The sequence below is a fragment of the Oncorhynchus mykiss genome, chromosome 28 (genome assembly GCF_057628025.1).
Source record: "Oncorhynchus mykiss isolate SJ-2025 chromosome 28, ASM5762802v1, whole genome shotgun sequence".
Taxonomy (NCBI): Eukaryota; Metazoa; Chordata; class Actinopteri; order Salmoniformes; family Salmonidae; genus Oncorhynchus; species Oncorhynchus mykiss.
Window position 1 is genome coordinate 20,347,663 of NC_143049.1, and position 27,784 is coordinate 20,375,446.

General features: G+C 40.1%; 2 protein-coding genes across 2 annotated transcripts; one reads left to right on the plus strand and one right to left on the minus strand.

The window, feature by feature from the left end:
• Nucleotides 1–142: 142 nt before the first annotated feature.
• LOC110508179 (transient receptor potential cation channel subfamily A member 1) lies at nt 143–11,576 on the plus strand. The gene is made up of 28 exons (XM_036966312.2): nt 143–270; nt 497–684; nt 906–1,056; nt 1,285–1,460; nt 1,864–1,971; nt 2,138–2,246; nt 2,369–2,514; nt 3,065–3,201; nt 3,306–3,354; nt 3,450–3,549; nt 3,647–3,747; nt 4,133–4,302; nt 4,769–4,933; nt 5,119–5,233; nt 5,468–5,634; nt 5,801–5,891; nt 6,002–6,061; nt 6,199–6,297; nt 6,533–6,603; nt 8,416–8,590; nt 8,691–8,780; nt 9,050–9,219; nt 9,366–9,495; nt 9,655–9,846; nt 9,936–10,004; nt 10,578–10,682; nt 11,012–11,121; nt 11,342–11,576. Exons 2-28 carry the CDS (start codon nt 613–615, stop codon nt 11,529–11,531), a joined length of 3,318 nt encoding a protein of 1,105 aa, XP_036822207.2. The 5' UTR covers nt 143–270; nt 497–612; the 3' UTR covers nt 11,532–11,576.
• Nucleotides 10,243–27,784, minus strand: LOC110508693 (dnaJ homolog subfamily B member 6). Its single transcript, XM_021589413.3, has 10 exons — nt 27,606–27,784; nt 25,074–25,161; nt 23,016–23,125; nt 20,319–20,384; nt 20,060–20,170; nt 16,194–16,337; nt 15,110–15,356; nt 14,819–14,889; nt 12,524–12,694; nt 10,243–12,213 (listed from the first exon to the last, which is right to left on the minus strand). The coding sequence occupies exons 2-10, from the start codon at nt 25,136–25,138 to the stop codon at nt 12,143–12,145; spliced, it is 1,056 nt and encodes a 351-aa protein (XP_021445088.2). The 5' UTR covers nt 25,139–25,161; nt 27,606–27,784; the 3' UTR covers nt 10,243–12,142.

The window sequence follows — 27,784 nt, forward strand, 5'->3', positions numbered from 1 at the left end:
GCCTGTGATTATCATAGGTTTACACTAAATAACAAGGTTACCCCTCATTTTCAACTAATGTTGTTTTTCAGGAAGGACTGTTTTTCCAATTAACTCACAATGGACCAGATGCATTTACATTAGGATAATAACCCTCTCCAGTGTCAGTCCAAAGTCTGACCAACCAAGAGGCAATGTCATTTGATCTGTTTGCCAAATGTCTCTATATAAACCCCCTCTCTAATAACAGCAGACACTAGAAAGCTCATCTCACACCCAGAGAACATAAAGGTAAGAACATAATGTATTATATCTTATTGGTTGGTCTCATTGGTATAATAAAATTAAAACAAACCTACTATAACATTTTACAGCAGGTTATGCAGCCTGCTGGATGTGTTTATTTGCAATACTGTATGTTTTTTATGTATACTCCGTGCTTAGGCATTGACAGATATTTACTGTAGATATTAATATGTATGTTGAAATTGAAATTCTCTGCTCTTACCCATTGCAGAACATACTATTATTCTATGCATTCTGTCACAAGCCAAACCACATGTAATGTTGAAGTCCTTGTGGAAATGTGGACATGAATAGAAAAGCTTGACAAGCCCCTTAAAGACAGGCCTGATGCAGGACAAGACCTATCAGTCTGTGATGTACGGAGATGATGCTACACAGATTTCTGACAAAATATTTGAGGTAAGTAAAAAACAATGTACATTTTATACCATATCTTTTTTTTTTAAATATAGAAATATTTATTGTACTGTACATTTTTGATTAAACATATATTTTATTCTGGGTTTAGAGCAGATTCAAAGTTATGAATAATGAATAATCTGACTAAGAATTCAGTTTGTAGATGTGGTAGTGTAGACCATATCGTAATAGAGTACTGTTCTGTGCTGATGTTGCCACAGTGGGCTCTACAAGGTGACACGGCAGAGTTGGAAAAGCACTCAGCCCACCTGGGTGTCCGTGACCATGCCAATGCCAGCCCTCTGCACTATGCCACCTCACACGGGCACATTAGCACCATACAGCTTATTGTGCAGTTGACTGGTCCAGATGGTAAGACTTACATATTTACTTACGTATTTATGTTAATATAATTATTATATTAATAAAACTTGAAACAATTTTTTATATTTTTTATATATGCAGTGGTACCACGGGTCAAAGGGAATATCTTCCTTATTGTCCCCACATTATCCCGCAAATCTGGACTTTTTTAGTTTTATCAATTGTATATTATTGATGTATTGAAAAAAAAATCTCTTATCTGTGACCTTGGTGAAGAACTGAGTGCCAGTGATGAGGAGGGCAACACGTCATTACACTGGGCTGTGCAGAGGACCCAGAGAGAGAGCTGTGCTTGCCTTCTGGACCTGGGAGCCAACCCGAACATCCTCAACCGCCGCCTCATGTCTCCCCTACACATGGCTGTCAGCCTCGGACACAACACTCTCATCGAGGTCCGTCCCCTACCTGACCCCCCATTCACCTCTACTCTAGTACACCGCAATTATAGCACACCTCTATTCTTTAATACACCTCTATTATACTTCTAAACTTCTAGCTAGCTCACCTCTATGTAGGATGCTATTATTTATTCAGTCTAATAACATATATTACATGACATTTGGGGTGGCAGTTAGCCTAGTTTTTAGAGAGTTGTGCCAGTAACAGAAAGGTCGCTGGTTCGAACCCAGGGCTGACTAGGTGAAAAATCTGTCATTGTACCCTTGAGCAAGGCACTTAACCCTAATTGCTCCTGTAAGTCGCTCTGGATAAGAGTGTCTGTTAAATGACTAACATGTAAGAAGAAAAGTCTAATGTATATGATACTATATTATATGTAATTGTGTTTTTCCACAGCTATTGCTGTCTCACAGCAACACGGATGCCAACCTGGAGGGAGACCTGGGGAACACACCTGTAATGTTGGCCTGCTGTGTTGATAACCATGAAGCTCTCCATCTACTTGTGTGTGAATATTGAATATATGGCCACTGTATAATTTTCGAATGGTTTGTTCTTGCATGTTTGAACAAGGAGACGTGTGTGATTAATTGTTCATTATTGGTGTCCTACATTTGTTTTTTGTAATGTAACTGCTACTAACTGCACTAATTTCACCTGCTGTTCTCAGTTTAAATATGGAGCCAGACTATGTCAACAGAACAAGCTGGGGCATTATCCCATTCACGCAGCAGCCTTTGCAGGGGCCAAGAAATCAATGCAGATGGTTCTTCAGAAAGGTAAATAAGAAACATATGTCTCCGAGCCCCAATGTCCCTCCTACTGTACATATTGTTTTATATTTTGGTAATCAAACAATATTCATCAGATAATTCTTACTCACTCATTTTCTCTGCTGAAGGTGAAGAAGTAGGTTACTCAATTGAATCGCACATCAACTATGTGGACAAATCATTCAGTACTCCTCTTCATCTGGCCGTCCGTGGAGGCAACCTGGAGGTGATCAAACTCTGCATAGAACAGGGAGCTAAAATGGACCAACAACAGGTATTTCAACTGGTGATGATGAAGTTAAGAAGCTTTTGACATGTAAATAATCACTCAAACTGCACCTACAAATATCATATACCGTATACTCATGTGTCTGGATTTCAAAATCTAACACAAAAATAACTTTGGTTCTTCCTCAGAACCATAGACAAAAGCACATATATTTAGAAGGCTTCTGAGTAATAAAAAAGACCAATTAGAAACCTTAATGATCATTTTCTTCCAATAGAAAACAATGTAAATATCACAGGCATTCATTTGAAAGGTTCTTAGAACTGAGATTCATACAATGTGGTACGGTAAGTAACAATAGGTTATTATGCATCCATAATCATCCACCCATAATTAGTACATTATCAGTTCATGTTACTCCCACGAGACATTGGAAGATGACCACTAAATCTAATCTGTAATCTGTCATATCCTGACATCATTTCAAATTGGTCTGATTGATTGTAATCTATTTATTTTTTACTGAACCTTTATTGAACTAGGCGAGTCAATTAAGAACAAATTCTCTGTCATGTCTTTGTGCTTCGCTTTACAGTGTGACAAATCCACAGCCCTCCACTTTGCCTGCACCCAGGGAGCAACCGAGGCCGTCAAACTCATGCTATCAGCACATGATAGAGTCTGTGATGTCATCAACCTCACAGATGGCACTTGCCAAACTCCACTGCATAAGTAAAATACTGTAGTGTACACCGTATGTATTTTCATTGGACAATGTTTTGGGGTAAAAATGATATCCTGCTTTCTTAATTTTTTATCATGTTTTTCACCAACAGGACAACAATATTTGACCATGTTGAATTGGCTGAATACCTCATTTCAAAGGTAAACAGAACATGAAAAGAACCACCTGAAAGAGAACAAAATGAATATTTCTGGTGTTTCATAATCTTATCCTATTCATATTTCTTATTTGACAGGGTGGAGACATTAATGCCATTGACTGTAAGGGTCATACCCCACTGCTTTTGGCAACAAGTTGTAGCGCATGGAAAACAGTGAACCTTCTTCTTACACATGGTAAGTATCTCAAAGAAAGGCGTACGGTATGTCTCCCACATTTAGTTTACACTATTGTATGATTTGTTATAACCATGTTCATGATCTCCTATTTTAGGGGCTAATTTGAAATTAAAAGACAAACATGGCTGCAATTTCCTTCACCTTGCCATCTTGCAGCCTAAAGGTCTGACAAACCTTCCTCCAGAATTCTTAAAGGTAATATTCTACCATTCATCGACCTGACAGAACTTTTAATAACAATGATGAAGCCTCCAAAATGACCACAAGGTCCATGTTCATTTTTAAGGCATAGTCATAAGTTCTCAATATTGCAAAGATGAGCTCATATTTTTCTATTCTTGTGGGGATCTTGTAGGAAGATGTAGTGCATTACTGCCACCTATTGTAGAGAAGTTGAAACAAACGCAACACTGTTAGGCATTGTATTGAAGGTAAAATATTGAGACCATGCATTTTCTAGTAACATGTAGAATCAAACCATCACTATTTGCAAATCATTGTTCGATCTAGAGGACAGTTTACACTTGGTTTGTTAAACTCCTGAGGTGACAAAGTTCTCATATCATCTGTTCCTACACAGTGCAGCAGTGTGAGAGAGCTCCTGGATGCAAAGGACAATGAGGGCTGTACTCCCATGCACTATGCCTGCAGACTGGGCATTCCAGAGTCAGTGAAGAACATGCTCAGACTGAACGTCTCACTGGACCAGAAGTCAAAGCAGAAGAAATCTGCACTGCATTTCGCAGCCGAGTGAGTTACTTCTGAATAAATTCAACCCTCTAAACCTTTAATACATGACTGACCAGTTGACTTACCTTTAAAGCAGCAATCAGCAGTAGAAACGATAACAAAGCAGCCACCCCTTCCCTGGTTTGGTAAAAAGCTGAGGGATTGGGCTGGAGAAATGTAATCGCTCTCAAATTCATAGACAGAGGAATGGATGCAAGGCTTGACCATCTATGATATCAACATTATAGTTCTAACCATGTTTTGGGGCTATATAGTGTTTGTTTACATTTTCTTTGTTTACAAACATTGGAGTAAAACACGCTTATATTTTGCATTCTGATGGGGTACGACAGTTGAGCTCATAAGTTATATTCTTCAAGAATCAATGGGTACATATCATGAATGTATAAGTCCGAGAATGGATGTACATATATTATAGAATATTTGTCTTTGATAACATCTTCATGAGCAATCGTTTCTATTCCAGGTATGGGAGGATAAACACCTGCCACAGACTCCTGGAGAGCATGACCAACACCAGACTGCTGAATGAGGGAGATGAGAGGGGAATGACTCCCCTCCACCTGGCGTCCCGTGGCGGCCATGTTATAGTGGTGGACCTGCTGCTGCGGAAAGGAGCGCTGTTCCACAGGTACAGTACTTCAGACCTGCTACACACACACACACCATTATTACCCTCATCAGCACCTGTAGAGGTCCCCAACCTCAATTACACTACGGTCTGTTGAGTGAAAACCAGGGTCTTTATCTTTTTACTACTTTTCCCATTTTGAATCAGCTGCAGTACTAATGAATGTTTACTGTATGCCATTACAGTGATTATAAAGGTTGGACATGTCTACATCACGCTGCAGCAGAGGGATACAGCCAGACCATTATCATACTCCTGGCATCAAATATCAAACTGCTGGACAAAACAGATGAAGACAGGGTTTGGTTTCTCTCATTTTCTACTTTCCCTTACCCTGAGGTGTGCTCATCCTTGTCTTTTTCCTTTTTATTTTGCTTAAGGGTTGTAAGATGTCTATGTTGAAATACAGAGGAAGTATTCCACTTATACAGATATCATTCTTCTTTCTAAAAAAGTTCATCTAAATGTTATAGTTGCAGGTACATACAATCCTCTGTTCTGATTTCAAAGTGCTATGTTTTACTGTTGGTGCAGAACACAGCGTTACATCTGGCTGCCAGAGAGGGCCATGTGGCTGCAGTGACACTGCTCCTGGACAGAGGGGCCCAGCTAACGCTCAACAAGAGTGATGCCTCCTTCCTCCACGAAGCTGTTCTCAACGGCAGGAAAGATGCAGCCATCGCTGTCATCCACAATGAGAGGTTGGTCCAATGTTGTAAAATACAGTGGATACTTATTCTCGTAACTACTTACAGTATGTGCTGTTATGATGCTTTGACAGTACAGTGATGAGTTTGACGATTGGTATTGAGTTGAATTGCATGACAATGTCATGTTGACATGTACAATATAACTTGCTTGTTTCAGATGTGCTGAGGCTATGCTATTGTTCGAAGTGAAGTCAACTAAGCGATGCGTTGTCATGGACATGATAGAGTTCCTGCCAGAGTCATTCAAGGTTAGTTGTATCCAACAAACTATGCATGAAGGAAACTATCATAAAGGAAATGGATACAAATCTCTCCCATTTCCCAGTCAATGTTGCAACGATGCAGTGTTTCTCCACAGCATCTTTTGGACAATTGTGTAAAGGAGTCAGATGATGACATAAATAGTACCAACTACTCTGTAAGTCTGTTCTCTCTATTCTATACCTGATATGACTTATTTAAAACTCAGAATCATTATTGCTTAATCAAATTCAAAAAAAAAGTTCCAGTTAGGGTATGTGTTGTAATATAATACATTTTTTTTTTATACAACAGATCGAGTACAATTTCAGATGGCTACAAGCTCCCATGCATGTCATTAAGCTTGCAAAAGCAGACAAAAGCTTTGACTTCCAGCCTCTCACTGCTCTGAACGTGAGTACCCACTGTAATACTGTAGACTGAACTTCACAGTTTTCAAACGTGGTATTTTGCTCCAGAGTTAAGGGCAATGAAGTTACCCCAACTAACATTTTAAAACAAAACGGTACAGTATCAGGAACAGGTCATTGGTGTATTTGTCATTCCCACAACACAACATTGCTGGATAAATGAAAGGAAAACATAATTATCTGATGTGTTGTCAAAGTGTGTGTATTGTTTTTACTAGTACATGGTGAAATTTAACCGCATAGAGCTTTTGACCCATCCTGTCTGCAAGAAGTATCTGGAAATGAAATGGTGAGTGACAATTCTAGACTGCATATACCTGTATATAGTGTACGAACGTTAGCATCATACTACTGTCTCCAACACTGTAAATATTGGCACCATCAAATGAAAAGTTGTGTATGCCATGCTACTGAATATAGTAGGTCATATACAGTGGGGAGAACCAAGTATTTGATACACTGCCGATTTTGCAGGTTTTCCTACTTACAAAGCATGTAGAGGTCTGTAATTTTATCATAGGTACACTTCAGCTGTGAGAGATGGAATCTAAAACAAAAATCCAGAAAATCACATTGTATGATTTTTAAGTAATTAATTTGATTTTTATTGCATGACATAAGTATTTGATACATCAGAAAAGCAGAACTTAATATTTGGTACAGAAACCTTTGTTTGCAATTACAGAGATCATACGTTTCCTGTAGGTCTTGACCAGGTTTGCACACACTGCAGCAGGGATTTTGGCCCACTCCTCCATACAGACCTTCTCCAGATCCTTCAGGTTTCGGGGCTGCCGCTGGGCAATACGGACTTTCAGCTCCCTCCAAAGATTTTCTATTGGGTTCAGGTCTGGAGACTGGCTAGGCCACTCCAGGACCTTGAGATGCTTCTTATGGAGCCACTCCTTAGTTTCGCTGGCTGTGTGTTTCGAGTTGTTGTCATGCTGGAAGACCCAGCTACGACCCATCTTCAATGCTCTTACTGAGGGAAGGAGGTTGTTGGCCAAGATCTCGCGATACATGGCCCCATCCATCCTCCCCTCAGTACGGTGCAGTCGTCCTGTCCCCTTTGCAGAAAAGCATCCCCAAATAATGATGTTTCCACCTCCATGCTTCATGGTTGGGATGGTGTTCTTGGGGTTGTACTCATCCTTCTTCTTCCTCCAAACACGGCAAGTGGAGTTTAGACCAAAAAGCTCTATTTTTGTCTAATCAGACCACATGACCTTCTCCCATTCCTCCTCTGGATCATCCAGATGGTCATTGGCAAACTTCAGACGGGCCTGGACATGCGCTGGCTTGAGCAGGGGGACCTTGCGTGCGCTGCAGGATTTTAATCCATGACGGCATGGTGTGTTACTAATGGTTCTTTGAGACTGTGGTCCCAGCTCTCTTCAGGTCATTGACCACGTCCTGCCGTGTAGTTCTGGGCTGATCCCTCACCTTCCTTATGATCATTGATGCCCCACGAGGTGAGATCTTGCATGGAGCCCCAGACCGAGGGTGATTGACCGTCATCTTGTACTTCTTCCATTTTCTAATAATTGCACCAACAGTTGTTGCCTTCTCACCAAGCTGCTTGCATATTGTCCTATAGCCCATCCTAGCCTTGTGCAGGTTTACAATTTTATCCCTGATGTCCTTACACAGCTCTCTGGTCTTGGCCATTGTGGAGAGGTTGGAGTCTGTTTGATTGAGTGTGGACAGGAGTCTTTTATACAGGTAACGAGTTCAAACAGGTGCAGTTAATACAGGTAATGAGTGGAGAACAGGAGGGCTTCTTAAAGAAAAACTAACAGGTCTGTGAGAGTCGGAATTCTTACTGGTTGGTAGGTGATCAAATACTTATGTCATGCAATAAAATGCAAATAAATTACTTAAAAATCATACAATGTGATTTTCTGGATTTTTGTTTTAGATTCCGTCTCTCACAGTTGAAGTGTACCTATGATAACAATTACAGACCTATACATGCTTTGTAAGTAGAAAAAACTGCAAAATCGGCAGTGTATCAAATACTTGTTCTCCCCACTGTACAAAATATATGTTCATGCATAGTCACCTGCGAATACTCACCATATAGTTTATTTTATCTGTTTAGGAATGCCTATGGTATGAAAGTGCACCTGCTAAATCTGGCCATCTACTCACTTGGTCTGGGGCCTCTGACACACATCATTCATACACTGAAGCCTGTCCTCAACACCAATGTCACCAATACCACGTCACCGTCACCATCACCATCAGTCAGCATGGTGACCACATCCCTTGACGAGGTGCAGTTTAAGATCTGATTACATCCACAAGACATTAGACATATTTTTAAGTGTATGTGTCTCACACACCTGTTCAATAATAACTTCTTCATCTTGACAGCAATGCTACATAATCACCACATGCATGTTCCTGATTCTTGCCATGAGTCTGTACGCAGTTGGCAAAGAGCTTGTGCAGATAGTTCAGCAGGTAATCCTAGACATCTAAAGCTGTTCTAAATACTGTAGCCCTAAGCCATGATATGTGATTTATCTGGTAGTGTGAATCAACATGTCAAATATATTGTAACGTTAACCCAACACCTGGCGACCTTGTCAAGGGGTTTGGATCTCTTTGCTTAATGGCTAAGGTGTTGGGTTGACAGTTTCTGGAGCGGGGTTCGAGTCCCAGTCAGTGCTACCCCCTGGAATTTGCTACAATATTGAAAAATAAGTTGATGCAATTTGTTTCTATTCAAGGGTTCAAAGTACTTCTATGATGTGACCAATGCATTGGACTGGGGTGCTGCCATCAGTTCTCTGTTGTTTGTGATCCCTTTACTGATGGACCTGAAGGACACATGGCATTGGGAGGCTGGGGTAGTGGCAGTTCTTCTATCCTGGATAAACTTTCTGCTCTATTTCCAACGGTATGGACACAGAAAGTTATTTTTGCCATAAAATAGTGTAGGTTTACTGAGACCCATCTTTGAAGTAACATTTATATAAATTGATGAAATAAATGTATTGATCAACAAAAGCAATTTTAACAAATACATTTACTCTTGGTCCACAGGTTTGAACGTGTTGGGATCTACGTGGTGATGTTTTTAGAGATTGCAAAAACTCTTATAAGCATCATTGTACTCTTCTTCTTCCTGCTGCTGGCATTTGCCTTGGCGTTCTATGCCCTGATGCTAGATCATGTATGTTTACAGGACCATACAGATATACAAATGTGATGATTGAACATTGTATTGTGTCTGTGAAAAACAATGTCTGTGAAAATCTGTTTAAAATGGCAGATAACTTGTATTTGTATAATGCATTCCTACAATTACTTGTTCCTACATTGTTGTTCCCAGAAACTTTTTGAAAATAGAGCTAGCATACCGCTAGTAATCATGCAAACATTTGTCATGATGGCTGGAGAACTCAACTACCAAGAAAATGTCCTGAAGCCATTTCTGGGAGGGATTCTGCCGTTCCCATATTTGACCTACTGCATTTTTGTTATGTTCACCTTTGCTGTGCCCATTCTCCTCATTAACCTAATGGTAAGTCCTAAAATGCTACATGAAGCCATTTACCTATACTCCCTTTATAAACTACTGATGCTTCATTACAACTACATATTGTGTGACAGATTGGTTTGGCTGTTGGTGACATAGCAGAGGTACAGGCGAATGCTGAGCTGAAGCAAATTGGAATGCAGGTGTGTTTTGTCTTCTTTGTTGTGCTTTTTCAAACTCATAAAGCTTTTTCAAAATCTCTACTAGTGATTGACTGGCAGGATCTTAAAATAAGACATACAGTGCGTGAAAAAAGATTTGCCACCTTTCTGATTTTCTCTATTTTCTCTATTTTTTTATACTGAATATTATCCGATCTTCAACCAAAACCTAATATTAGACAAAGGGAAGCTGAGTTTACAAATAGCAACAACAAAAAAGTACACTTATTTTATTTATTTAATTAACAAAGTTATGCAACACCAAATTCCACTGTGTGAAAAAGTAATTGCCCCCTTACACTCGATACCTGGTTGTGCCACCTTTAGCTGCAATGACTACAACCAAATGCTTCCTGCAGTTGTTTATCAGTCTCTCACATCGCTGTGGAGGAATTTTGACCCACTCTTGAATGCAGAACTGCTTTAACTCAGTGACATTTGTGGGTTTTCAAGCATGAACTGCTCATTTCAAGTCCTGACACAAAAATAGAGAAAATCAGAAAGGGGGCAAATACTTTTTCACGGGACTGTATATTATAAATCATTATTCAACAGATTGAGCTTCACACTAGTCTGGAAGAGAAAATGCCATACTGGTTAATGAAGAGGGTTGATCAGATCTCACTCACTGAGTACCCTAACAGAGCTTGTGACGGAAAGGTATGTCCCTTCTGATCATTTTTTTCAAGAATATGTTGCTAACTGTCATTTGAATGTTTGTATAAAATTGAAGGGCTTTCAAACTAAAGAACATAACAAATATTTTGAGATCTTCTCAAATGACTTTCTTTAGTTTAGAAATTGATGATCTATAACATTTTTGAATCACTTAGTTTAAAGGATTGTTTAATCAACTAGTATTCCACATGGAAATATTATTGGAGAGACGTGGAGGTTGCCCAAGCCCATCATAGGACACTGTTAGTATTTGGTATGGGAGGCGCTTGGTAAACAACATAGTCATGAATAGTTTGAATCTCCTTTAACAGAGAGAAATGTTATTTGCAATGCTGGGTATGGCGCATGAGAGAACCACTCTCAACCTCACCTCCCATCCACCTACACCTATGGAACAGGAAATCAGAAAACAGAAGTACAGGTAAGTACTTAGTTCACACCAGTTGTTTGTTTGACCTTATTTAAATACAACAGCAGAGCAATACACTACAAGTATTAACATTCAAATGTTTATCTGCATTTAGTTTATCAGTATTAAAAGATGTATGAGTATTTAGTGCATTCTGCAAATGTCTTATTAAGTGCTTCCATTCTACACTCCTTTTGAGACTATTCAAATAGATCATCTATTCATTCTCCAGGTTAAAGGAAATGTCTAATATTATTGAGAAGCAGCACAACCTTCTGAAGCTGATCGTTCAGAAGATGGAGATCAGTTCAGAGGCAGAAGAGCACGACGGTCCTCAGCTGTTCCAGGGCTACAGGGACAAGCCCCTCCCCTGTCAGAGCAAATGGAACCCTCTGCTGAGGGCACTGGCAGCCAGGAAGTAACAGCAACATATATTATCATGGGCTGTTTCCTACTAAATGCACTGTACACAAAAACATGGGTTGGATTAAGAAGGAATGTCGGGGTATGGTATCACCATTGTTAACAAAAGAAGACTTGGTGCATCCTCCTTGATTTGGACTATTATTAATACACATAACCACCCCCCCCCCCCCCCCCCCCCCCGCAACTACCACCACCCTTAAAACTTATCATATTTTCACCCCTGCACATCACCCATCCAATATTGCAGTTAAACTAATTGACATAGTGTTCCTTTACTAATGCACATTACAGTATGTAAGGAAACACAAGTGTCACGATTTAAAATAATTTCAATTGTAATTTGCATGGTTTCCTGAATCATTTGGTCAAATATAACCACATGGGGATGTTTGCTCTTGGTATTTTCGAATGGTCATAAGATAGGATATATACTAGAAAAGTAGTCAGGATTATACATTTATAGTATGTGTACATGCTTGATAAAGAGCTTTTAGCACCCCATATTTAAGTGTCCTTTCAACAATATTACTTGTTAAGGGTGTATTAATGACATGTTGTTTACGTAGCTGACTAGAAGGACAAGGATCTGATGTGTATACTGAATCCATTATGTTTTTCTCTTTTTGGCATCCTCTGTGGGCTCGGGCATGGGTTTCTTCCTCTTGTTTTCACTGTGTCCTGGAGAGAAATACATTTTGGAGTGTCAATCCAATGAGTCCAGGACCCGTATTCACAAAGCGTCTCAGAGTAGATGTGCTGATCTAGGATCAGGTCTCTCCATGTCATATTCATCATGATTTAAAAGGCAAAAGGCTTTGTGAACACAGGCCCAGAACTACAGTATGAAAACTATTGATAACACATTATTACACTTTGAGAATTGAATGCCTACACATGTTCTCCAATCAATGACTCTTGTAAGTAAAACAATAGCCCACTGTACTATTATGGTAATGTTTGGGGGTCATGTATTAAAATGGGTTCTAACCTGAAGCAGGGCTCCTTCCCTCCTCTCTGTCTGGATTGGGACTGTGGGAGGAAGTCTTTACATGATGAGGAGGACGGGAAACAGGGGACCGGGAGGCGTGTGCACTAGAGGAGTGTGCAGTAACAGTTTGTCTGCACTCCTCCTGTTGGACTGCGGCATTAGGCTTTGTCCCTGGAGAGAGGAATGGGGGGTGTTGTAAGTACCAGTTACCTCCTACAGTACATACAGTCTTCAATAGGAAACCCTTCAATAGATTTCCATGCATGGATTAGGACAGACATGGAAATAAATTAACCTAAACAGGTGCAACCATCGATGGATAATGTTGAACTGGACAGTTAATTGAAAAATGCATAAAAAGGGACATGGCAGAGACGTTGTAAAATGCTGCAAAATCTTGCAAAATAAGCTGCATTATTTTGGGGCATGGAAACACAGGAGAGAGATACATGCTGTATCGTGTGTGTAAGAGAAAGAGATCAGTCTGTTGTTCTATATTGCATCTTTTTTTTAATCCTCAACAACGCTAAATATTTCCCTGTAAATAATAATCCCCAGTGCCGGCACTGGGCATAAGAGTTTGTTTTTAGGAACTTACTGTTAAGAGTTAAAATACAAGGTGTAATTTCAAAATGTGGTAATGTATCAGCAGTTTTTCTCTTGTATTGTAATGTCAGTCACTCAATTAAGATGTCAGCTTAAAAAATACAAAAAAATGTTTCTAACCAGCTATCTACACCTTGTAGTAATCATGGCCGAATTACTGACCAGGCACACCCAGGACATGTGCCCAGAGGCCCTGACCTCCATGCAGCCCTAATTGATTTTGTTAGTCACTCTTACTCAATATATATCATATGAATATGGCATAAGTCATGGCAAAATGTGTAGAATTTCAGGAAATTTGCTTACATTTTTTTTTTGAAAATGATCTTTAAAACTGCAACATTGTCTCTGTACCCCGTAGCAAAATGTGTAGAATTGCAGTAAATGTACATAGAAATAACTAATAATTCTCTCCGCTGTTTTTAGCCGCAAGGTGTGTGGGGGGGCACCTAAACCAAATCTCGTTTGGGCCCCCAAAAACCTAGGGCTGGCCCTGGCCTGAAATGTAAAAATGGAGAGTTGATAATCTCAGAGATACATGTGAATGAGGCGAAACAATAAATGCATGGAACTTTGTCAAGTTGCCTTTACCCAAACTACAATAAATTGATTATGGTCCTAGTAGCTCTCATGCCACTTTATTATGGACTCAGCTGACCCATTGATATTATGCACACGGCAATAATATCCCCCACTGATTATGCCTTCACACCACAAAGATAAGTAAATGACTAAGCCATTTCAAGCAAAAGACTAAAAGAGAGAACACACATAAAGATATCTAGAAGATAGAAAGCACGTCCATGCAGTTAGTACAGTAGCATGCACTCACACAGAGTGACCTATCCTCTGTAATTAAAGTAGCATTTAGCAACTCATGACGATGAATTGCTTGTTCTGTTAAAAGAAACCGCACACCACGCCACCCAAGACTGTTCGTCCCATCCCCAAAAAGGATGAAATTCATATTTATTGATTTTAAATTGTTTTACAAAGTACACAAAATTTGTTGTATATTCATATATAATTTATATAATGAATCATTAATTTGTGCATGGTTATGCAATAATAACATTAAGATTGAGGAACATTTATTGGCATACATGCTGAAATGAACAAAAAAAAACACAAAATACACTCGTATTAGAACAAATAAAATAGCATATTAACACTTTCTACACGCATTTTACAAAAAAGGTTTTACTAACAAAGGTTAGACAAGCAATTAGGTCGTAAACAGGGTTTTAAAGCAAGGGTTAAGTTTTCCAGTTCAACACTCATATTAATGTCCAGACGAAAAAGCCAAGTCATGCTTTATCTAAATGCACAATGCGTTCCTTGTCCAAAACACTATCAAAGGCAATAAGCCCATGGAGACTGCAATAGAGCGAAGTGCATACAGAAAGACAGTACAAACAAAAGTTGTCTGGTCCTAACTTACCCAAACGCAAGTAAAAACACACCATCCTAAGCCAAATTGTTGACAGCTCCAATTCATAAATACATTAACAAAATGCATAGAACATTTTATTTTCCTAATGGACACCTTGACCTACAAATGCTAACAAGGGAAAAACCAAAAGTACATACATCCAAACAATGGTATAACATTGTTTTTTTAAGCTCAAGTTTGTGCTGGTAATGTTCCAGGAGATTACTTGTTATCCAGTCGCAGTAGTTGTTCCTTACCATTGATGGTTAGTGATCTTAACTGTCCGTCTTCTTCCACCTCTACTCGTTCCTGTCCATTCTCCACAATTCTAAAGTATGGGGGAATTTAAGATACATTTTAGTGTTCCTTTTCTAAATCAATGCACTTCTAAAAGAAGCAATGGTAAAGGACACACTATCATCAGATGCTATCTAGCCTAATTGCAACTAGCCATCTACTGTTCTATTCCCCCTTGAAACCATCACAATTAAAGACAAAAAATATCAACTTCACTGTGTGGTTAGAGAGCTACTACTAATCTAAAGTACCTTTTTGTTGTGATTTTCCTGCCGTTGATGAATTTGGTGGAGGTTGACACAGAGCGGAAGTTGCCCATCCCACCACCTCCACCCCCACCTCCACCCCCACCGCCAAAGGAGGTGGAGAAGGCAGTGAAGCCGCCGTGGCCGCCGCCTCCTCCCAGATGACCCATGTGGCCCATGTGGCCCATCTGACCCATGTGACCCATCTGACCCATGTGACCCATCTGACCCATGTGTCCAAAAGAGGTAAAGCCTGTCAGAGAACAGAGAAATGGCATTCACTCATGGATCCATAACAAACATATCTAAATGCTATGGATTGATAGCTGTAGGGGAGAGAGGGGTAAGTTGTGCCAAATAATTAGTGAAGCCCCTTTATTTCTAGGAAATCATACAGAAAAATGTATCATGTCACAAAATATTTAGGAAAAGGTCATCATGGAGAGTGTGAAGGAAGAAACCACATGAAAAAAAGTGGTAAGCAAGTTAGGTCCAATAAGAAGATTCTCAAAAGTCAAATAAATGTAGTGTGTTATAGGTTTCATGATGTTTTTATCTAAACCAAAGTAGATCATTTTAAGACCGTTTTACACATCAGCATGAAAGTGCATCCTTGTAGCTGTGTGGGCTAATATAGTCAGAATAGTTACTTTGGGGTAAATTGTTCCATTTGGCCAGGGCCAAGTTGAGCCAACGGCTAATCGATATACTCCATAAAAAATTGTCAGTTTTATACATAATATGGACAGTATTTTGAAGACATTCGTGTGATTAGTGGGTGAAATTGGGGAGAAAATATATATATAAATGCCTTCCTCGGTTGGGTTTGTCTTAACTGACTTGCCTAGTTAAATAAAATGTAAAAAAAAAACATCCTGAAATATATGTAGATATCTTTGTTAGAAATAATACAATATTTCTCTTGATGTAGTGATACCGAATGTAAAAAAAATGACTAAACATACCCGACTCCCCCCTACACAGTTTGACAGTACAGACAGGACCTGGTAATTAGTTACATGTAATAACATAATTTAAAGGTTTGTTTCTTTGGAATACATGTTTTAAAGAGGGACCAGTGTTTCCTGACCTGGTTCAAATGCTGTAAAACCTGCACCAAAGGGTGGGAAGCCTCCGAATCCCCCGAAGAAGGGACCCCCCGTCCGACTCCTGCTCACCCCCCTGTGGTGCCTCCGCCCTCCACCAAAAAACTCATCCCCAAACGGATCCCCTCCTGCATGAGAAGAAAATAAAAACCAAGAAGAGAAGAGAAGACTTCAGTTTCCAGATGACAACTCAAGCTATAAACAATGAGAAATAGACTGCAAGCTGTCAGCTATAGGTGTCGGTTGGTAAGCAGACTGAACCAGGTTTTCCTCTAGGAATTTACACGTGCTTAGCTCTATTCGGTTTCTTTTTATCCCAAAAAAACTCCCTAGTCCTTGCCGATGACAAGCACACCCATAATATGATGTAACCACCACCATGCTTGAAAATATGAAAAATGGTATTTAGTGACGTGTTGTATTTACCCCAAACATAAGTTAATTTCTTTGACACATTTTTTTACAGGTTTACTTTAGTGACTTATTGCAAACAGGATGCCTGTTGATGAATATATTTATTCTGTACAGGCTTCCTTACTTTCACTCTGTCATTTAGGTTAGTATTGTGAAGTAACTACAATGCTGCTGATCCATCCTCAGTTCTATCAGACATTAAACTCTGTTTTAAAGCCACTATTGGACTTCTCTCCAGCAACGGAGTTAAGAAGGACGCTTGTATCTATGCAGTGACTGGGTGTATTGATACACCATCCAAAGTGTAATTAATGACTTCACTCAAAAGGGATATTCAATGTCTGCTTTTATTTGTTTACCCATCTACAAATAGGTGCCCTTCTTTGCGAGGCATTGGAAGGTAGTCACTGGCATGTTTTATCATCAGACCCAGCTTTGCCAGCTGAATTTAAGAACCCACCACTTACTGTATATAGGAGGTCGCAATTTACACGATAAATTGGTTCATGCTAACTGCCAGCCACAACAACAACAACAAAAAATCTGCCAGTCTCTTTTGTGCCCTCTTCCGAATGGTAGCTATAAATGCAGAGGTTGTGCATAGTGCAACAATATGATGAAGTGTGAATATTTCTGCCACCCACATACAGGAAAACGGTGCCAAATAAATGACATTATTACGTGCCAACCAACCCATGTTAACTACATTATTAAATGTCCACGTGGGCTGTGCAACGTAGGTTAAACTTCTCGCTCTCACAGAGACTTTGTGAACATAAAAGTTAAATTAGGAGAAACGACAGGGATATCCAGTCGCAGTACATTTTAATGACCCAAAACATTACATTTCTACCTTTAGATTTTGTGACAGAGAAAGCTAAGATATCAGACAGAGGTGGTATAAATAATACTCTAAGCAGAAGAATGAAGGATTTTCACCCTCCAGACATTATTTCCTGAAGGTCTTAATGATGAAATGCCTATGTACAGTATATCACAAAAGTGAGTACACCCCTCACATTTTTGTAAATATTTGAGTATATCTTTTCATGTGACAACACAGAAGAAATGACACTTTGCTACAATGTAAAGTAGTAAGTGTACAGCTTGTATAACCGTGTAAATTTGCTGTCCCCTCAAAATAACTCAACACACAGCCATTAATATCTAAACCGCTGGCAACAAAAGTGAGTACACCCCTAAGTGAAAATGTCCAAATTGGGCCCAAAGTGTCAATATTTTATGTGGCCACCATCATTTTCCAGCACTGCCTTAACCCTCTTGGGCATGGAGTTCCCCAGAGCTTCACGGGTTGCCACTGGAGTCCTTTTCCACTCCTCCATAACGACATCACGGAGCTGGTGGATGTTAGAGACCTTGCACTCCTCCACCTTCTGTTTGAGGATGCCCCACAGATGCTCAATAGGGTTTAGGTCTGGAGACATGCTTGGCCAGTCCATCACCTTTACCCTCAGCTTCTTTAGCAAGGCAGTGGTCGTCTTGGAGGTGTGTTTGGGGTCGTTATCATGCTGGAATACTGCCCTGCGGCCCAGTCTCCGAAGGGAAGGGATCATGCACTGCTTCAGTATGTCACAGTACATGTTGGCATTCATGGTTCCCTCAATGAACTGTAGCTCCCCAGTGCCGGCAGCACTCAGGCAGCCCCAGACCATGACACTCCCACCACCATGCTTGACTGTAGGCAAGACACACTTGTCTTTGTACTCCTCACCTGGTTGCCGCCACACACGCTTGACACCATCTGAAACAAATAAGTTTATCTTGGTCTCATCAGACCACAGGACATGGTTCCAGTAATACACGTCCTTAGTCTGTCTTCAGCAAACTGTTTGCGGGCTTTCTTGTGCATCATCTTTAGAAGAGGCTTCCTTCTGGGACGACAGCCATGCAGACCAATTTGATGCAGTGTACGGCATATGGTCTGAGCACTGACAGGCTGACCCCCCACCCCTTCAACCTCTGCAGCAATGCTGGCAGCACTCATACATCCATTTCTCAAAGACCTCTGGATATGACGCTGAGCACGTGCACTCAACTTCTTTGGTCGACCATGGCGAGGCCTGTTCTGAGTGGAACCTGTCCAGTTAAACCGCTGTATGGTCTTGGCCACTGTGCTGCAGCTCAGTTTCAGGGTCTTGGCAATCTTCTTATAGCCCAGGCCATCTTTATGTAGAGCAACAATTCTTTTTTTCAGATCCTCAGAGAGTTCTTTGCCATAAGGTGCCATGTTGAACTTCCAGTGACCAGTCAGTATGAGGGAGTGTGAGAGCGATGACACCAATTTTAACACACCTGCTCCCCATTCACACCTGAGACCTTGTAACACTAACGAGTCACATGACACCGGGGAGGGAAAATGGCTAATTGGGCCCAATTTGGACATTTTCACTTAGGGGTGTACTCACTTTTGTTGCCAGCGATTTAGACATTAATGGCTGTGTGTTGAGTTATTTTGAGGGGACAGCAAATTTACACGGTTATACAAGCTGTACACTTACTACTTTACAGTGTAGCAAAGTGTCATTTCTTCTGTGTTGTCACATGAAAATATATACTTAAATATTTACAAAAATGTGAGGGTTGTACTCACTTCTGTGATATACTGTATATTGTGTTGTAAATGTGAACATGAATTATGCCCCTATCAAGAGCAGTGAGCAGGTTTCTTATTTTATTCAACTGTTACCATGCACCTGCAAAAAAGATAGGTCAGATGTGCGAGTGCCTTTTGAATTTTGAAGATAGTCGTTCAAACATCATGTTAAACATTAGTTTTGCACAGTTTGAGTCCATGCAACTTGTTAAGCACATGTATACTGATGAACTTATTTAGACTTGCCATAACAAAGGGGTTGAATACATATTGACTCCAGACATTTCAGTTTTTCATTTTTCATTCATTTGTAAAAAATAATTCCACTTTGACATTATGGGGTATTGTGTGTAGGCCAGTGACACAAAATCCCAATTTAATCAATTTTAAATTTAGGCTGTAACACAACAAAATGTGGTGGAAACAGTCAAAGGGTGTGAATCATTTCTGAAGGCACTGTAAGCAGGACATAAATAAGTAGCCACCAAATGATTTGTATTATTATATAAATAGATCTAATAATTGAAAGTGAATGTAATGCAATTTACTAACCGTAAAACTCCAATATAGTAGATGCTCTGAACTAAATTATTAATATTATCAGTTGCTAGAATAAGCCTTCTAAGTCTATAGTAACCAACCCAACATGGTCCTCATAAAGGACGACTGGCTCCCTCTTTCATCTCTGTCCTTCATTCTCTTTGCTCGCCTATTTCCTACTGATTGTCCCTCACTTCCGTCTGCAGCTCGCTCTGACAACAATACATATATTTTCACAATGTCTTACCAATACTCAAAAAAACAATACTCAGAAATGCTCACCAAAGAAATCAGCAAAAGGATCTCGACCCCCAAAGAACTCCCTGAAGACGTCTTCTGGATTGCGGAACGTGAACCCTTCGTTGAAGTGATCACCATTGTGGTAATGTCCACCTAAATAAAAACAAAGGTTAAATATGGTTAGTGGAAATAATAATAAGTGTTATGATTGCTTATTACAGATTTACAAAATGAACACTTCCACAAAATAAATGCATACATTTGAGATATCCGCCAAGAGCCTAATAAAGAAAGGACTCACCACCTCCGCCGTTGTTTGTTGTTAGACCTTCTTTACCATAGCGATCATACATGTTCCTCTTGTTGGCTACAACAGAAAATAAAACAAAAGTAACCTCATCAAAACAAAGTGAAATTACTCAAACAGCATGATAACAAGTGAAAAACACTATGCTTGCCAAGCGTTCAGGTGGAAATCATTCTGGGTCAGTACCTGCAGATCAGCGTACATCTCTTATTGGATTATTAGGGGGAATTTCAAAAGGAATCAAATGCAATCTTTTTCAACCTCAACTACTCACATTGCATTAACACATAGTTCAACAATATCATAACTGTTGTGGGCGCTGCTATGATATGTGAACAAACAGTTTCCTTGACAAGAAAAATATATATATTTCGGTTAGATGGACCTTACATGTCACGGATGCCAATATCAGTGCATTATTCATAAATACTGAACAAAAGTTAAAAAATGCAACATGTCAAAGATTTTACAGAGATACGGTTCAAAAGGAAATCAGTCAATTGAAATAAGTTCATTAGGCCCTAATCTATGGATTTGACATTAATGGGAATACAGATATGCATCTGTTGGTCACAGATACACTACATTACCAAAAGTCTGGACACCTGCTCGACCAACATCTCATTCCAAAATCATGGGTATTAATATGGAGTTGGTCCCCCTTTTGCTGCTCTAACAACCTCCACTCTTCTGGGAAGGCTTTCCGTGGTATGTTGGAACGTTGCTGCGGGGACTTGCTTCTATTCAGCCACAAGAGCATTAGTGAGGCCGGGCACTGATGTTGGGTGATTAGGCCTGGCTCGCAGTCTGCCCCTTCCAATTCATCCCAAAGGTTTTTGATGGGGTTGAGGTCAGAGCCCTGTGCAGGCCAGTAAAGTTCTTCCACACCAATCTTGACAAACGATTTTTGTATGGACCTCTCTGAAAAAGGGCCATCCCCAAACGGTTGCCACAAAGTTGGAAGCACAGAATCGTCTAGAATGTCATTGTATGCTGTTGCGTTAAGATTTCCCTTCACTGGAACTAAGGGGCCTAGCCCAAACCATGAAACAGCCCCCGACCATTATTCCTCCTCTACAAAACTTTACAGTTGGCATTATGCATTGGGGCAGGTAGCGTTCTCCTGGCATTCGCCAAACCCAGATTTGTCCGTCAGACTGCCAGATGGAGAAGCGTGATTCATCACTACAGAGAACGCATTTCCACTGCTCCAGAGTCCAACGGAGGCGAGCTTTACACCACTCCAGCCAACGTTTGGCATTGTGCATGGTGATCTTAGGTTTGTGTGTGGCTGCTCAGCCATGGAAACCCATTTCATGAAGCACCCAACGAGCAGTTCTTGTGCTGAAGTTGCTTCCAGAAGCAGTTTGGAACTGGGTAGTGAGTGTTGCAACAGAGGACAGACAATTTTTAGACGCTACGCGCTTCAGCACTCGGCAGTCCTGTTATGTGAGCTTGTGTGGTCTACCTCTTCACGGCTGAGCCTTTGTTGCTCCTAGACGTTTCCACTTCACAATAAGAGTACTTACAGTATACCGGGGCAGCTCTAGCAGTGCAGAAATTTGACAAACTGACGTGTTGGAAAGGTGGCATCATATGATGGCACCACATTGAAAGTCACTGAGTTCTTCAGTAAGGCCATTCTACTGCCAATGTTTGTCTATGGAGATTGCATGGCAGTGCCCTCAACACCTGTCAGTAACGTGTGTGGCGGAAATAGCAAAATCCACTAATTTGAAGGGGTGTCCACAGACTTTTGTATATATAGCGTACCTTTAAAAATATTTATTTAAGTTTGAGCGTGGATCATAAAACCAGTCTAGCTGGTGTGACCACCATTTGCTTCATGCATCGCAACACATCTCCTTCGCATAGTATGCAGGCCATGGAAGAACTGGGACATTTTCAGCTTCCAGGAATTGTGTACAGATCCTTGCGACATGGGGCCCTGCATTATCATGCTGAAACATGAGGTGATGACAGCAGAATGGCACGACAATGGGCCTCAGGATCTCGTCACGGCATCTCTGTGCATTCAAATTGCCATCGACAAAATGCAAGTGTTCATTGTCCGTAGCTTATGCCTGCCCATACCCCCACCGCCACCATGTGGCACTCTGTTTACGACATTACCAAACCGCATGCCCAAACTTGGCTTGGTAACATGTGGTCTTCGGTTGAAAGGCTGGTTAGATGTACTGCCAAATGCTCTAAAATGACATTGGAGACGGATTATGGTAGAGAAATTAACATGACATTTTCTGGCAACAGCTCTGGCGGACATTCCTGCAATCAGAATGTCAATTTCACGCTCCCTCAAAACTTGAGACATTGGTGGCCTTGTTTTATATGACAAAACTGCACATTTTAGAGTGGCCTTTTATTGTCCCCGGCACAAGGTACACCTCTGTAATGATCATGCTGTTTAATCAGCTTCTTGATATGCCACACCTGTCAGGTAGATGAATTATCTTGGAAAATTAAAAATGCTGACTAACAGGAAGGTAAACAAATGTGTGCACAAAATGAGAGAAATATACGTTTTCGTGCGTATGGAACATTTCTGGGATATTTTATTTCAGTTCATGAAACATGGGACCAACACTTTACATGTTGCGTTTATATTTTTCCTCAGTGTATCATAAATACTGTTCTCTCGACTTCAAACAACTTTCAAAATGTATGACTTACCATCTGATAGAACTTCATAGGCCTCAGAAAGTTCCTTGAACTTTTTCTCTGCCTCTTCCTTATTTTCTGGGTTTTTATCTGGATGCCATTTTAGTGCCAATTTTCTGTACCTGAAAGTTTAGAAATACATTAGACAGCAACTCAAGGGGCCTGTTTCATACATAATGTCATTATCCCAGTATAGATCACACATTTAAAATATCAGAAAAAGCCATCTACATCTAGTGCCAATCTATTGCAGGGATGGGCAACTGGCAGCCCCCTTTTGTATGCCCGCGGATCAATAATCCAAAACATTTATGAAAAATAAAAATAGAATAGCAGTTAGAATAATAGAATGCAATTTCCAAACGTGGTTGTGCAGCAACAGTTTCTCTTATGTCAGTCATTAGTTACCTGACGACAAACTGAATTCTTCCACTGCTTCATGTTCACTACAAACTGTACTTCAGTCAGACTGCCATTGTTGAAGTCGTTTGTGGTGAGGTCAAAATGAGGGGTGTGATACAAAAAAAGTCATCAGCAATTCGATCATCTCTATCCAATCAGTCTCAACGCCAATGATGTATTTTCAAAATGCCGCTTCTCCCAAGTGTGTTCTGGCTCTGGCCCAACCCACTGGTTTCTGGGACCAACCAGAATGGTTAGAATGTGTTTGAGTTCTAGAAATTGTTGGCGAGGCACTCAGATCCAGACTCATTGCGAACTCCGGAACAAGGAGTTTGTGTAGCCAGGCAACTCAATTAGCCCATGTCAGCTAAAATTATTGATACATTAATCTAAATCTAAACTTGTAGTAATCATGATCAAATTATGGACCGGTGGGTCTCCATTGATTTTGTTGCTCGCACTCAGATATCATATTAACATACACAGTCGTGGCAAAATATCCCTTAGGGGCCCCTCCTGACTGCATGTGTGGGTACACAGACCCGCAAACCACTGCAGCCCCTCATGATGAGTTCAGATCAAAGTTGACCCTTCCTGACCTATTGGAATACATACAGTGCCTTCAGCAAGTATATATATATACCCATTGGCGTATTCCACATGTCGCTGTGTAACAGCCTGAATTAAAAAAATGAATTCTCACCCATCTACACACAATAACTAAGAGCTTTGCACACCTGGATTGTACAATATTTGCAGATTATTATTATTTTTTTTAATTCTTCAAGCTCTGAAGTTGTTGGTGATCATTGCTAGACATCCATTTTCAAGTCTTGCCATAGATTTCCAATTTCCCCAAACATAATGCTTTGTATTCAGGACATAAAGTTAATTTCTTTGCCACATTTTTTGCAGTATTACTTTCGTGCCTTATTGCAAACAGGACGCATGTTTTGGAATATTTTTATTCTGTTCAGGCGTCCTTCTTTTCAGTCTGTCATTTAGGTTAGTATTGTGAAATAACTTCAATGTTGTTGATCCATCCTCAGTTCTCCTATCACAACCATTAGTTTTAATGTCACCATTGGCATCATGGTGAAATCCCTGAGCGGATTCCTTCCTCTCCAGCAACTGAGGTAGAAAGGAGTCGGACATCTGTATCTTTGTAGTGACTGGGTGTATTGAAACACCATCCAAAGTCTAATTAATAACTACACCATGCTCAAAGGGATATTCAATGTCTGCTTCTTTTTTTTTTACTAATAGGTGCCGTTTGCGAGACATTGGAAAACCTTCCTGGTCTTTGAGGTTGAATCTGTGTTTGGAATTCACTGCTCGACTGAAGGACCTTACAGATCATTGTTTTGCACACAGAGTGAGTTCGTGCAACGTATTGTGACTTAAGCACATTTTTAGTTCTGAACATAACAAAGCGGTTGAATACTTATTGACTCAAGACATTTTAGCTCTTCATTTATTTAATTTGTACAAATGTATAAAAACATAATACCACTTAAACATTATGGGATAATGTGTGTATACCAGTGATACAAAATCTCAATTAAATCCATTTTAAATTCAGGCTGTAATACAACAAACTGTGGAAAAAGTCAAGGGGTGTGAACATTTCTGAAGGCACTGTATACAGCACTTGACAAGGATACTTACGCTTTTTTAATGTCTTCCTGAGATGCATTTCTTTGGACACCTAAAATGTGATAATATTCCACCATGGTTTTGTAGAACTTTTTGCAACCTGTGTAAAGAGAAAACAGTAAAGTATAAGATGCAGGACTGCACATCTTAAACTAGTTGAGTTTCTCAAATCCACTATATTTGCATCTCGGTGGAGTTGGGTTGCGACAACTGTGGCGGAGCATACCTCCGACTAGATTGAGTTGCTGTCAGTGGTTGCATTTGACAAATGTTTTAGTAAAAAGCAATAATTTCAGAAATCAAAGAAAAGCACGCAGCTCGGGTGGAAAAACAGAGGTACACGGAAAGGGTGTAAAATGTTTATTTTGACAAGTTATGACTGACAGCGACTCGATCTAGTTGTCTCCACTCAACTCCATTGATGTGATCAGTGGTGTGTATTCATGGATGCCAATGAAAGCCAGGTTTCCCCAAATATTTCACCAATAAATACATTAAAATTTATAACAGAATTATCTTTAATCTCTCTGTGTTTCCAAAATTTTCTGTCAATTTGCAAGAGGCTGAATCTCACTGGAGAAATCATCTAAGCTAGGGAAACAGCACCCCTCTGTCTCCGTATGTGTAGCCCATGTATCTATGGATTCTAATCCATCCATAAATGAGTATGCTGTGCCACTGGCCTGAGACGATTGAAGTTCAATACGTAGCCTAGGAGTCTCAACTAACTAGCTAGCCCATGAAAGGAAGTCAGAAAAGGAAGCATTTCAGCTAGCTAGTTTTTGACAACAAAAATAACAAGTGTACTGTATGACAGAGTCATAGACCGTTTTGCCAACATGAGTGAGAAGGATGGCATTGGCATTCAACTAGTCTACAAGTAGGGCGAGTCAACATTTCTTGTTTTAATTGCACGCACACACACACTATTTAGCATCATTGATTAGACTCAATTGTTTTTGGTATCCAAGTTAGCTTAATAAACCGAAAACAAAGCCTATATAGTCTTGTTGATTTGATGATGTTTAAATTATTAAATTGAAATGGTGCTGGAATAGCAGAGGCAGTGCTCCTGTTGTCTTTGTGCTGACTTATAGTAATTCCATGGTTCTAAATCAGTAGTTGTTTAGTAAACTGTTGAAAACATTAACTTGCTTGACCATGCTGCAGGTGACATAACTGTTTGTATGCAATATTTGCTTTTTGGACTTCACCGGACAGATGTTGCTCTCTGGTTTTGTGATGAAACAAACGTATGCGTTGTTGAATTTATTCCACCACTGTGTGACTTGTCTTTTTGTGGTCACTGCCTTATTGTATATCATGGTGGTGTATGAACTAATGGGTTATAAAGCAAACAATGCAATTATCCCAACATAGGTTGTAATATGGCTTTTTTACTGGCTTGGCTTGCTCAGTGATGTTACCCACGCACCGTTACTGGATGTGATGTACATCATGGAGTTGAGAAAAACGTGGCTAATCTTTTACAAACTACGGTGCAAATGGCCAATCATTTCCCCGGGATTCAGGGAACAAAATATCCAAGATAACAATGGAAGTACCAAAGCACCTTGAAAATGGGCTAATCTTAGACTCCAATTACTTTATCCACCCGAGACTGGCCTGGCAGTTGTCTAGTAACTAATTTGTATGTCTGAGTGACAGCTGGGGGGTTACGGTGCCATAAGGTCAACGCTTTATCATCCAAAGAGGTCACATTCTGGCGCAGCGTTGAGTTTAACCCCTGGTACAACTTCACAATAAACAGGCTTGATTGACAACCCCCCCTCCGAGTCAACCACAGGGGAAAGCTACAATAGTACGTATAATGAAATTCCAGGTCTGTACTAAGATTTACTAGTAGTGGGAAATTACGCGATGTGCTACGCCTGCTAGCCAGGTATGTGTCAGCTAGCTAGCTAGCTACTGTTTAGTTATGTAGCTATTTTTTACACTTCAAAATAAATGTAACGTTATAGAACTTGGTACAGTCTCATATTTTTCTATTTCCACCATATCTAGCTAATGCGTATGTGCTGCTCATTATGATAACGTTAGCTCGACAGCATAACCAGGGGTGTATTCATTACGCCAATAGTTGTAAAAAGTTTCGTCTGTTGCAAAACGTTTTACAACAGAAAACGTTTTGCAACGAAGACGCATTTCTATTGGACAAATTCCGTTTCGTTACGCTTGCTCTGTTTCCGTTTGGTTCTTAAACTGTTTCCGTTGCAAGACGTAATGAATACACCCCCAGTTTTGTTCGCCGTCCTGACTGTGCCTCCTAGCATGAAACATTAGCTAGCAACTCAACACTAATAACACCAACGCGAAAGACCATACGGAGTGTTCTAGCAGCCATCTAAATGTTGCTGTAACTCGCGTTGCTGTCAAAATGACCATTATGACTAGATAGGTAATGCTAACTAACAGGCCAACAAGCTACTGCTAACTAACGTTAATGTTTTTGTGATGGTGATGCCCAGCAATCAAACTCAAAGTAATGTGTCACTTGTAAAACAAAAGACGAAGTCAAATTACCTTGCTCTTCAGCGTCCCAGTTTTCTTTTATAGACGGATAAATTCCCAGTGCTGATTTATAATCGTTTACCACTTAGGGTTATTCCAGAAAATGCTGCTTTGCTCCAGAGAAATTTCAGCAGCCTTGGGTTGTTTGTGGATTTGACGTAACATCCGGTTAACGACTGCTCTTCTTCTTT